Raw genomic sequence first — 13349 nt, 5'->3', positions numbered from 1 at the left:
AACGAGCCGTGCTGCGGTCACACACGGCACTCGCACCGCTATGAGGATCAAAAACGTTTTGTTATCGGGTTTCGCTGAAGGTCTCTCTCTCATCGCCTGCCGAGTCTCACTCCTTGGTGCTCCCTCTCCCCTCCCTGTCGCGTATATGTTCATCTCTCTCCCTCTCTGGGACAGTCACACGCTTTCATCCGGTCCATCTTCACGCGCTCCGCTAGTTACATTAAACCTGTGACAACCAATTGTTGTGGCGAGCGGGAGTTTATGTCTTGTTCTTCTTTTCCAGTTGGTCGATCAGGGCCCACAAGAGTGGCTCCTCCAGAAAGACAATTAGAGATAAGGGCGGGTATCGGATGAGGGGATGTCGCGATACGCTGGGGATTTCTCACTATGGACTGTTCCATTGTCGCGACGATAGAGCGCGCTCATCAAAAAGGCATCGCACCGCACTAGATATAAGCTTACCCTTAGTTCGCGTCGCGCCATGTTGTAGCCGCGAGAGATGAACCGCTCGCATTGTTTCATCTCGAGCACTTGTGTAAATTGGCATTTAAAGTACAAATTAGTAAAATTTGGATTTTTCATATTGTTACAGGTTCATAATAGTTAACTTTATCTATAAAAAAATATAATTAAGAGCTGTACTTTAAGTGTTCAGAGATGAAATTTATTCCTTCGAATGTAATCCAGAGTACATTATTTACAAAATTGTGTTATAATTAAATATTGTTGAGAGGAACAAATGAGGGTTCGCACCGAACGTGAGTCCGTGCACGCTTCAGTGCAGCCCTATTTAGTTCCTGCAGGCGCGTTGACTTCGAGTGTTTGGCTTTAAGAGTTTATATGCATTACTATATGTTATATCCCGCACGCCCGACCTTAACCATATCGTAGAACCGTCGGGTTTTTGTGAACGCTTCTCCCGTTATATTTAGAAGCATAGAGATGCCTTAACTAGTACTCGTATCATTGTTGTTGGAACCTCGAAGTCGACTCGTCTGAACCCTCGCGGTGGGCACTTGAAAGTACATGAACAGATCACCTCTTAGTATTGTAACATTTGTTTGATCAGTTAAGCCGCGCGTCTATTTCGACACAAAGCAATAATGTTACACTACAGAATGATGAGACGATCCCGATCAACTAACTAGACGGGCATTTGCGGCCGTCACTGGTTAACTCCCGCCTCGGGTGACCGCGACCACTCGCTGTAACTAAATGTGTTGTTTGGTCGGCAAAAGCCCGCTAGTCTTCACTGCGTAGGCGGCGATGCTGATTTACGAATGACGCCATGTATTCACTGAGAAACGCGTATAAACATTATATACATTATTTAATAAACGGTACATAATATCGGTCAAGTACGCTCGCTAACAAGTGAGTGGACCGTGAATACACGACGTAAAGTATCGCCGCCCGCGTGTCGCCACGGTCGCTCGGCCCCGTGTACGGTGTGTGGTGTGTGGTGTCAGGGGTCGTCGTACGGCGGCGGCGCGTCCCGCTACGGCGGCGAGTACCAGCAGCCCGCCGCGCAGCCGCCAGGTGTGCACGCGCATCCGCATCACGCGCCCAAACACTTCAACAACGAGTTTAACAAGGAGTGGCCCGCCGCATAAACACATCACACGCCCGCACACACCGCCCGCGCACGCACAGTGCCCGCGCACTGCCCCCGCCCTACCCCCGCCCTACCGACTAGCCCCACACCGCACACAGCCGCACAGGTAAGGGAGAGCTGTGTGCCGTGACCGGGCGCCCCCCCGACGTGCCCCCCCCCCACCCATAGCAATACGAGAAATATTAGCTAAAATGTTCGTGTTTATATAAAAGTATTGATGTTGTAAAACGCAGTTTTGTACATGAAACGTAGTTAAAAGAATTGAAGAAAATATTAATTTTAAGATCGCATTTATGACGATGCAAAATAAATGGACATACAAAATATAGACTTACAAAAAATATAAATATTGCCCTTCGAGAGCGTGGTAAAGACCGACTGCATTGACACAAACCCACACGCTGTTAACGTTTATCGTAAGCATATTAAAATAATTAAATTAAATAATTTTTTTAGAAGTTAATTCGTTCGTCTCTTAATTCGATAAGTAAATAATGTATTTATCTCTTCTCTGAACGCTGGCGAAGTAAATGATATTATAGTTGTTTTGGATTTGAGCTCGTCGTGAGAACATCGGCGCAGGAGAATGATATTACTCGGCTCTGTCGCGACCCCCGGCCCGCCCGGACGACGCGTGCTCGTGTACAACGAACGTACACTCTCTTTTTATTCACTTTGCTTTTATTATTCTTATATGGATGTGGGCTTTTTTTTCGTAGATATTTTTCTTTAGTTTTCATGTTTCGAATGTTTTTATTTTCTCTCTCCACTAGTGGAGGATTAGTTTGTGAATTGATTTCTTTTAATGACGCCGGGCTGCCCGCGCCCCGGGCCCGCCCCGGCGCCCCGCGACGGACGCATTTGACAGACAATGTTAAACAAGGCCAATTTTAGGGGAAAGAAGTCACCTAAAGAACTTAACTTAAGCTAATGACTTGTATAAATATTTCGTATATATATCGGTATGTATGTTTAATATTAGAGTTTTGGTTGTTTACCACCCACTAGACTTAGGAAAACGGTAGGTTTTTAATGAAATAATTGTGTTATAATAAATATTTAACGAAACATAGTATGACTGATCGTGTTGTAATAATTTTAATTTTGTCCCGTTTTTTAAAGAAAAGGGAACGTACTGTATAAATAGTAATTTTAATAATTTTTTCTAATACGCATTTTTAGTTTATCGCAGTTTATATATATATAATTTTTTGTTTGTTTAAGTTGATAATAAAATTAATACGTTATAAATTAAATATACCTGCCAAATTGTTAACGAGTAAGCGATAATATCGTTAAAAGAAGCTCAAGCATTTAGATATAGAAGGGCCGAGCCGTATCCTCAGCTCGGGCACCCCTCGCGTGGACCGCGTGTAAATAGGTCATAATATTAATGATTCTCTCGTCACAGGTAGAATTAAAGGGTCTGTTTGGTTCCCGCGACTCGTAGTCTTCCCTGGCCGCGCTCATTTAAACGTGTGCGATAAATACACTGGCAATTTTAGGGAATTAAATTAGCGTTTTTAGTTTCAAGTTAAAAAAATAATCGTAACTATAGAGGTCGGAATATTTGCCCCCTATCGCGTGTAGTTTGAGGGCGCGTACGTCGCGTCTCTCCCAACCTGTCCGATACGAAGTGAGGTTATAATTTAAAATAACAATGTTAGATTAAATTTAATGTTAGTCCTTTACTGTGTACTATATCGCTCAATCGTTTGACCGATCGACTGATTAAAATTTTAGTGTTTAAGCTAAGTAATTAATCTCGGACAGCGGGAGGGATCGAGGCTGCAGCGGACGCGCCCGGTTTAAGCGCGCTAGATATAATTGTTATAAAACGTTCTTACATTGCATACGAAAAATTGATTGATGATTACATTCAATGCATAATTAACGGTTTAGATTAGGATTATTTAAGATCGCTCCGTAAGTAAATTATAATTTGTTGTATCCATTGAGGAACATAGTGAAGTCTGTAAGCAAATTTTATTTAAGGGGTCCGCGGCGAGGGGTGCCGCGTCCCGTGTTAACGATAAAAATAGTGAAAATGAGAATGCCTTTAACATTGTGATGTTCATAGTTAACTGATAATTGGATACATTTCTAATAGTTATATTTGTAACAGTTCGGATTGCGCGTACAGTTATATAGGAAGTTGAAACTCGTACATTTAAGTAACAATGATCGTCTTAATAACGTCGGCGCGTCTTAGGTTAGGTTGTCTCGATTCATTCCTCTCGCGTTCCTTTAGTCTGCAATCTCTCGACCTCCTTCCTTGGTTCGTTTACGATTTCTATGTTTAAATAGTATTCGACTCGCCGAACATAGGTTTAACGTGCAACCACCGATAGCGAACGAATGAAACCGTTCGAATCTGTTTGTTAATGTTAGGAAAAGTTGCCTTACAAAAAAAAAAAAATTAAGTGAATATATAGATGATTTATAAATTGTGTTATTTTCAGTGATAATGATTAGCACTAAGGTGTATTAGGGCCAGAAATGGGTTCCTTCGACCACAACTACGGAACAATTAAGAACTTAGTTTGTAATTAACAAATGTGGCAATCAATCTAATTAAAATAAAAGAGTATAATTTATTTAAATAAAGATATAAAAGATATGTATTAGAAGTTTTTAGATTTACTCAAATGATTAACTTAGTGCAAATTATCGTGAAGAAGAAATTTTAATAATCAATTGATACTATTTATATGGGTTTTTAATTATTATTATTATTATTATATAGGAAGAGAACGTTAATGAAAAAAAAAATTAAAATATCGATGAATTTATTAATTAAACATAGTTAGCAAAATACAAAATACGGTAAGACTCTTTAGAGGCTAGTCTGTCAAATGTGTCCAGCGCCGCGCAGCCGGCACCCAGCCCTTGGATATAATGTCGACATAAGATAAATATTACTTGTATCTTAAAGTTTTAATGTTTATCAAGTAAAGAAAAAAAAAAAAGTTTATTAATATAATATTTTTAAATCATGGCTTAACTGTAGTGATGTTGTGTAGTTAACATTTTCGACTCCTGTTTGTGTATCAATCACTAAATGATACTTAGGAATAGTGTACGCGGTTTTTATATGTGTATGTTTATTCAGTAGCTATTTATAAAATATGGTAAACGTGTTTGTGTACCGCGGTGCGATCGAGAACCGCCTCCGCACGCGCGCTGCTTTCATTAATATATTTACGATCGTAATTGACTAATTATACAAGATCCTTAGTGTTACATTTAGACTAGCGGTCGGATTCTCTTTAAGTTCCCTATATTTACTACTACTACTACTATTACTATCATATTACTACTACTACTACTACTACTACTACTCGTCTTGTAAAATTAAAATATTTTGCATTTAAAAGTGTACACGACCCACGGTCAATTTACTTGTAGTCTTTTCGAAAGTTATTTTTAAAATCAATGCAGGTATTATAAAATAAATAACCTCATATTTATACTAGAATTTAATATTAAATATAATTATTGATATCCATTGTGTCGTAAAATTAATTGCACGGGCTTTACAGTTAATTATAACATTAATTATTATTAAAAAAAAAATACCTAGGGCAAGTTGTTATTTATTTCTGTTTTAATTAAAATTGATGTTGATTAATTTTAATCTATATAATTTTTTTAATAGTGGATTAAAGTACATAATTCTCGATTGAATTAGAATACAAAATTTGTTAGGTGAGCTATTGACTGATGTACAATATTAAAGTAATGTTTAATTACGGCAGTATATAAGTTGTGCGCCGCCGGCACGGACGCGCCATTGTATTTAACAATATTTTGTATTAATTTTTTTTTAAATGTAATTAATTGGAAGCGGCGACCGCGACCGAGTCACATAAGCAAGTTACGATTGTAAGACTATTTATCTAGTAGAGATTTGTTAATAATGTGTAAAAAAAAAAACTAATTACTTAGCCCTAACGAGTACAGATCGCGTGAAGCCTTTAGAGGTCCGCGGCGGGCGCGTGCGGCGCCGCGACGCGCCCGCCGCCGACGAATAAGTTACTTTATGTTCGTTATATTAAAGCTGAAAATTATGATAGACATACACGAGCGTCCTTGTTATTTCATTAATACGATTACCTAATGATAATTAGTTAATTACGGTTAATAAATTATTAATTTTAACCGAAGCACTTATATAAATAAGACGAGAATAGCTTTTTTTTTATGTAAGCGAAAAGTTGTTTGATGTAATAAAATTAAACTGCTAACTTACAACATATAATAACACTGAGGTCTTTTGAAGTAGTAACTATGCATTATTTCATATTAGGTATTTTGGGTATATTTTAGTGTTAGACTTAACTGGTAACATTAAGTAAGGTAGTTTGTAAATGTAACGGAAACATAAAGCAGTTTGTCGTAGTTTCTTACTATTAAGCTTCTTCTATTTTAATGGATTAAGTAACACTACTGGTTGATTAATTAAAAAGAATATTTAATTAATACCACTGCAAATATTTGATATATCTTATGATGAAATATATATATATATATATATATCTACTCGTAAGGACATTATAAAACGTAGATAATTAAAAGAAATCAAAAATATTAAAAAAGTATATGAATGCATTTTTACTGAACAACGTGATCCCAATCCCGTAGTCTTACGTAGCCTCAGTCGCGGCGACCGACGTCCCCACGTGTACTGTATCATAATTTTAGTTCCGATGTAACGTGACGTAACGTGACGCAGCGTGACGACGAACAGAACGTCGAGCCCTCCCAATTAATTATGTTGCTCATTTATTTATTATATTATATTTACTTAATCTATCATATATTTCTATTAGTAATCTTATAATAATATTTAATATATACATATTCATTATATATATATGTATAATTAGCATCGTTTCCGCAATATAAATCTATAATCACACAAAGTAACTTCATTTTTTATTTACGCACTAACGTTCACGTTTTGTGTTCCCTTAATTTGGATTCATGGGTGCAATGAAAGTCGTGTGTCGAAGAACGCTTTTGTTGCAACGGTCTGTAGCGATTGATTGCGATTAACTGGTACACGGAATGCACGACAGAGGGAGACGGTGTCGGCGGCCACGCCGGGAGCCCCAAGTTCATGAACGTGCAAATGACCGACACAGTAGGAACGCAACCTCAGGTTTTATCATTTCCACTGTACCGTGTGCTTAGTGCGAGTTTTTTAACGTTCTCGATAGCGTAAAAGTTAAGCCGTTTTTTGTATGCAATTGGAACAGCGCCCCTAGCGGCACCCGTACGCAAACGACCCCATTCCATACAAATATGAACTAGCTTTTACGCTATCGAGTACGTTAAAAAACTCGCACTAAGCACACTGATTATGTAAATTCTAAATTTACCAAAAAAAAAAAACTTGTGTCCAACAAATTCCTATGGTATGATTAGAGATTTTAATTACAAGTATATTTAATGAGAATTTAGATTGAGGTAGTTTGAAATTTTGTCATATTTGGTGGAGTGTGGAGAGTCACATTGCTTGTACTGATGAAAACAGGTGCAGCTAATGTACTGCGGCGGCGTGATGTCGCCCCAGCCGTCGTTCTGTAATGTCTCCGATATGGCGTCCGTCTCAGGTTCGATAATATTCATAAAGAGCAAAGAGTAAAAATACAAAAAAAAAATAAAAAATCGTAGGTCTAGCGAAAGTATCTCAAGTAGATAGACATTACACGTACACTTTTCTATTTAGGGAATGCGAATACGCATTGCGAATTAGGCGTATGTCCATTGTACTCGTAGAGATGATTAGGTCGTAATTATTAGCCTTGATATGTATTTCCAATTCCGTTTACTGCTGGCAAGTGGATAGTGGTGCGCGTGGTGCGGGTAAGTTAATTTTATTACTAGCATTTTTTTAAATTAAAAAGTGCAAAATGAAGTACTGCTTTAAAACACTAGATTTACGGAAGTTAATTTAAAACAATTTGGAAAATTTGAAGACCTTTTTCAGTTAATGAAATTTCGTTGTAACTTTTTTCTTTTTCTTTTTTTTAAGACGGTTACTTCGACTTCAATTTTAAGTACGCGCAATAATTTATTTAATTTATTTAATGTCTATATCTTTATTCACATTATTAATCAACAAAGTTTAATAATAATATGACTTATTTAAATGACGCATTTCAAAATCAGAATAAATATTTTGGGAGTAATTTTTTTATTATTAAATCTACCAACCAAAAATAACTAAATATTTGTGTGAATAAAGACGCGGATGTTAAGGTTGGAGACGAAACAGTTTTATTTTTAAACGCGTCCGTAAATCTAGTGTCGATAAAATTGCTACGTTTTGATGTGTTGTTTTCGTGTACAAGTTTCGTAATGCAAGTGTACGTTAGGTGACGACTATGAGTACACTGGAGGCTCTGGTGATGGATACCAGCGCGCGTCGAAGCGCAGCTACCACGGCTCGTCGTCCGGGTCCGCGTCCGCCTCGTCCTACCATCCCTACAGGCGCTAGCGACCTCCTGTGAGAGACCCAACTCTCAGCCACTCATGGGCTCCTGGTACTTGATTGCGTTCGTGGTTTGATAGTTTATGGGGGATTCTAATAACATTTATGGTTCAATCTGGCATGTTTCGTCGTTTTTTTCTAATTTCAGAGTTTCCTTTTTATTATATTTTTCGTCAGTCGTCGTTTATAACCGCCAGATCTGAAGTCTGAAATTAGACAAAAAAATAAGTAAAAGCCAAATTAAACAGTAAATGTGATTTTTAATCATTCTATATGACTTGTATCTTAATATTAGTGTTGCCTCGCGTTCTTTGCTGAGGTCTGCATCTACAGAATATCATCTTAGGACCAGAGTAAAAAGAAACAATCCGATTTCCATCTATATGTCGCATGTCCCATAAACTAATCAAATTAGCGTATTTTATCTGTAAAATAATAGTACTATAATTATTATAATTTTTTTTTTCTATACATTGAATCATTGTATTTGTAAATGATGTTTTTTTTTTAAATCCAATCTAGCCTGTGGTGTTTGTTTTGTAACAAAGTAATGATGCATTTCGTACATATCATTATGTTTTCTGTAGTCTGTCGATTAATGGAATAAGTCTTCGATGATTGTGTAGTAGATGTAATAATTATACATATATCAGGCAAACGTGCATGGGTCCCCTCAGACTTATACGTTTATTTCGTTTCATAAGTTAGAATAGTTTTCTTTGATCCTGGACAATGTTTGTCGTGTTCCGATTGACTTTTCAATCCGTAAACACGTAAATGAAATTCGTCAGTTGTAAATGCAAACGCGCTGTTTTGTAGAGCGGTCGGTACAATCGAGCCGACAATTGGAACGTGTAGTCTTGTCCCCATAGATGGCGTCTGCAATCAATCGTCTTTGTAATTTAGGAGCGTGGATCCCGCTCGACAAAGATGGACTGTACCCTCGGTACTGTTAATTTTTGTAAATAAAGTCGAAATTAAACTCATGAGTGTGTTAAGATTCATATTGCCCGTTTGCACTTTGAAAATCAACACCGAATCACATAAATGTTTTAAGTATTGGCATAATAAGTGCATAGTATAGCGGCAGGAGAGTGAAGCAATGACGTCACGGTCCCCACGTACACAGGACGTTTGTGCAACCACACTTAGATTTAAATGTAGTATTCAAATGGTTTTGTCCCCTGATTGTTATTGGATTGATTCCAATGCTGGTTGATTAAAAACAACAGTACATTGCGCGTGTTGTTACTATTTAAAAAACAATATATTTTTTTTATTTCTAGGTACGTAGGGACCGTTTTTAAGATTAAAATGTGCCACGTCTCTTAAATCGCTAAGTACGTGCACTTTTATCTCATATCTGTATATTAGTGAAGTCGAAATGAATTACTTTAAACTGTTACGAATATCATATTCCGTCGTGTCTGTGTCGACTGGCTAATATTAATAAAATAAAAAAAATACCACATTACCTCATATTTTGATGCTGGCTGATGTTAGGAAAAAGTAAATTTACATGTCAAAATTTATAGACTTGTCCGTGTTTATGTTTGTATCAATATTGTTCTATAAATGTTAAATTAGGATAACTAAAAAGTAAGTTATACAAATTCAAGTGAACAAATAGCGTGACTGTTGCAACATCAGGAAACATGGAGGCGCTAGTTGTAACTAATTATAATAAAAATTGCATCCAAGTAACTAATCTCTAGAACGAAACTCTTCTTAACCCGGACTGAATGTATTGCGAACGGACAGTAGTTTGTTTATCAAACTTTTAAATTGATTTTTGTGCTCGATATCCCTCTGTTGACTGTGTATTTTTTTTGTTTACTTCTAAATAAACGTACTAATAAATAAACATTTTATTTTCCACTGAAACTGACAAGACTGGCCTAGGGTATCCTCGCAACGCGTTTATCGAATTAATATAATAACTATACGTTGGAAATGAAACGATGAGATTGTATTTTTGAATATTTATTTTTTTGAATATACATCTATTTTTATTTTTGAAAATACATAAATTTATTCTTAAAGCATATTAGATAGGCCTTATAATAATTAATGTACATTTAAAAAAAAAACGAGATAAGCAAAATACAAAATGGTCGAAATATATAAATTTATTTTAAATACTATAATATTAAAGCTTAAAAACAATTATGTGACGATGTATAATAATAGTATGTAATGTTAAAATTACGTTGAATGAATTTTTACGAGCTTTTTAGATTTAAATATTTTTAAAAGCTTAAATTTAAGAAGTATAAAATTAATTATAATAGATACTTCAATAGCAATTCGTCATATTAATTATAATGGACCGCTGAAACACGTAATAATTAATAATATTTTCTAATTAATTTTTCTTATATTTAAATCTAAGTTATTATAATTTGGCTTAGATATATCAAAAAACACTGTTTTAATTGATAAGTTTTACGAGAAATTCATAATGTTCGATTAATAAAATATTCAATATAATGAATTTTAAGCTTATTTTACAAACTAAAATACAAGTACTTAGTTTATTGACATTTGCACTGGAAAATCAAAGAATAAGTTTTTATTTAGAAAAAAATTATAAGATTTTTACAATTTTATTTAGACAAGTTTTCAAGATATTTTCAGAGGATAATTTTTTGTTATGATGTAATGAATTACCAATGAACTTACTGCACGTAGGTAAGTACACACACTAGATACAAAATCACTTGTAAGCTCTTCGAAATACTAATCTATGATAATATAATATTTTACTGGTGGTAGGACGTCTTGTGAGTCCGCGCGGGTAGGTACCACCACCCCGCCTATTTCTGCCGTGAAGCAGTTGAAGGGTGGGGCAGCCGCTGTACTATACCGGGACCTTAGAACGCTTATCTCAAGGTGGGTGGCGGCATTTACGTTGTAGATGTCTATGGACTCCAGTAATCACTTAACACCAGGTGGGCTGTGAGCTCCTCAACCCCTCTAAGTAATAAAAATAATAATATGAAGATTGATAATGTGATTTTGTTAAAACGCAAAAGTTATAAACTGGCCCTTTAGGTTTCACAAGTGTTGAGTGGTCATCAGGCACTATTTTTAATATTACCTTTAGAGTACATACATTAAATCTTTATTTACTTTTTTTACGTCTTGGAAGTCCGTATGGGAAGGTGCCGCCACCACCACTGCCTGTTTCTGCCTTGAAGCAATAATCTGTTTGAAGGAGGTGCAGCAAATATATACTTCTATACTATATACTAATATTATAAAGAGAAAAGATTTGTTTGTTTGTATTGAATTGGCTCCGAAACTACTGAACCGATTTGAAAAATCTTTCAGTTTGGAAGCTACACAAGCATCCCGAGTGAGATACGCTACAATCTTTTTTGAAAAAAATTAGAGATCCTTACTAAAACTCCAATAATGTAACCCAAGGCGTAAAAAAATTACCTAAAATATTGTTTACAGCGCGTGCGCTGCGAAAACTACTAATGGTAGAATAAAATAATGTACTACGACTTTGTAGAACACATTATTATTTAAGAAAAGTGTCGGGACAACATATATTATGTCTATTATAGTTATGCCGCAATAAGTGTTCTTATATTTTAAAAAATAAAACAACTTAAATATCGTTGAAGTTTTTGTTAAAGACCCGAGCGGAGCCGTAGCGGTACGCTTGTGTACTATAAGACAAACTGTCGAGGTAGGTGACGGCATTTGAGTAGTTGAAGTTTATGGTCTCCACTAACATCACATGAGGCGGGCAGAGCGGTCTAATAAAAAAATCGAGTCCTATGACAGTCTTCAGTCGGAGTTAAAGGTATCGGGCGAGAGGCAGGCGTCTAATGGTCCTCTGATGGGTGTCGGCGAATGATTACAACCGTCGGCCTTGCGCTCGTGTCCGGTGTGATTAGTGCGAGCTGCTTAACGTCTTCGATAGCGTAAAAGTTAACTCAAGTACGGAGTTGGAACGTTTGCCGCTAAGGGCGCTGTTACTGTAGGAGCGCACGGTTACCTATAGTCGGATTTTTAATTAGACGAAGCCAGCTGACAGTAGCTAATGTCACTTTGTGAAATAATGTTGCTATATTTAAAGTAATAGTGATGCGTTCAGTTCTCGTTCAATCACATAAATGAACAATGAGTGTGAAGAGTTACTCATTAATTTCAAACTATAAAAGAATATTATTTATATTTTACAATAAAATTGTATTAAAGTGATCCAATATAATAATATGTTACTAGTAGTATGTAACTACAATCAGTTTTTTTTATTTTCATTACCTATGTACCTATAATTGTTATATTTTATACATCTATAGTTTCAACTATATGATGCGTTGGAAATAGGACAGTCTTACAAGCTTCCTCGCAATGTTTTTCTTAATGTTTAAAACACTCGGTATTCAGTACAGGTAGATACCATAGGAACATAATGTTTCGTCGAAAACTCGTTGGTATGTACAAAGCACGGCTAAAATTCGAACCCCGTGCCCGATATCGGCAGTTCGGCACACTAACTATTCACTAGACAATCGAGGCAATTTCATTAATTCAGGAGTTTTTTCAATCGTTCACTTTGTCACAACACTATTTTTATTTCATCAAAAACTGACAACACAGTAAACGTCAGTTTACTTCGTCTAATAAAAAATCCGACTATAGTGCAAAGTGGACGTCATTGATAGTGTACAATACATCTATACTAATATATAAATCTACAGTGGTTGTTACGGATGTTGCGTTATAACTACTGAACCATGCATCCGATTGACTTGAAACTTGGTATCCATGTAGAAAATACATGTATTTAACGGATAGGCTAATATTTATATAAGTGTTGGACTTCCTACACTAGTTGCGGGGGCGTTAATGATGAGAATCTTTGTGGGGGTGAGAATTAATTTTAAATGCCCAGTGAAACGGGCGGGTACAGCTAGTACATTAATAAAGATATTTACTTGGATTTTGATACCACTAAAGCTCTGTAATAGCTGTGTAGATCCGCTCGGTGTGAACAGACCCTAAGACTTTAACATGCTGTATCATCAGTAATAGTAAAGTACTGTATTGAGGGCTGGAACTGAGTAGCGGTCGGCGAGAGCTATGGCGGCGTGGAGTTCCGCCTGGCCGCGCAGTTGCGGCAGTCGCAGGCATGCGGCGCCCCGGGGACAGCCAGCGGAGCCCCGGGCGCGGCGTGCGCGGCGCGGTAGCACAGCTCGCGGTATCGGGCGCACC

At 36.5% G+C, this 13349-nt stretch overlaps 2 protein-coding genes across 5 annotated transcripts in view; one reads left to right on the top strand and one right to left on the bottom strand.

The window, feature by feature from the left end:
• The window catches only part of Hrb27C (Heterogeneous nuclear ribonucleoprotein at 27C), a 25903-nt gene extending 15925 nt beyond the window's left edge, over positions 1-9978 (top strand). For 2 of the 4 annotated variants that reach the window (XM_028170738.2, XM_089736164.1), the window contains 2 exons: positions 1470-1539; positions 7999-9978. In XM_028170738.2, the coding sequence (XP_028026539.1) occupies positions 1470-1539; positions 7999-8120 (192 nt within the window). In that variant the 3' untranslated portion in view covers positions 8121-9978. Of the gene's footprint in view, positions 1-283; positions 6217-6696; positions 6780-7154; positions 7234-7998 lie in introns of those variants that run through there. The other 2 variants (XM_089736166.1, XM_089736165.1) reach the window with 2 other exon arrangements.
• The window catches only part of LOC114240344 (uncharacterized), a 74183-nt gene continuing 68830 nt past the window's right edge, over positions 7997-13349 (bottom strand). The window contains exon 12 of the mRNA XM_089736169.1: positions 7997-13349. The gene's annotated coding sequence lies outside the window, so the exon portion shown is untranslated.

The sequence above is a fragment of the Bombyx mandarina genome, chromosome 21, assembly GCF_030267445.1.
Source record: "Bombyx mandarina strain Sakado chromosome 21, ASM3026744v2".
Taxonomy (NCBI): domain Eukaryota; kingdom Metazoa; phylum Arthropoda; class Insecta; order Lepidoptera; family Bombycidae; genus Bombyx; species Bombyx mandarina.
Note: the sequence above shows the minus strand (reverse complement) of the source record. Positions and strands in the feature narration are given on the sequence as shown.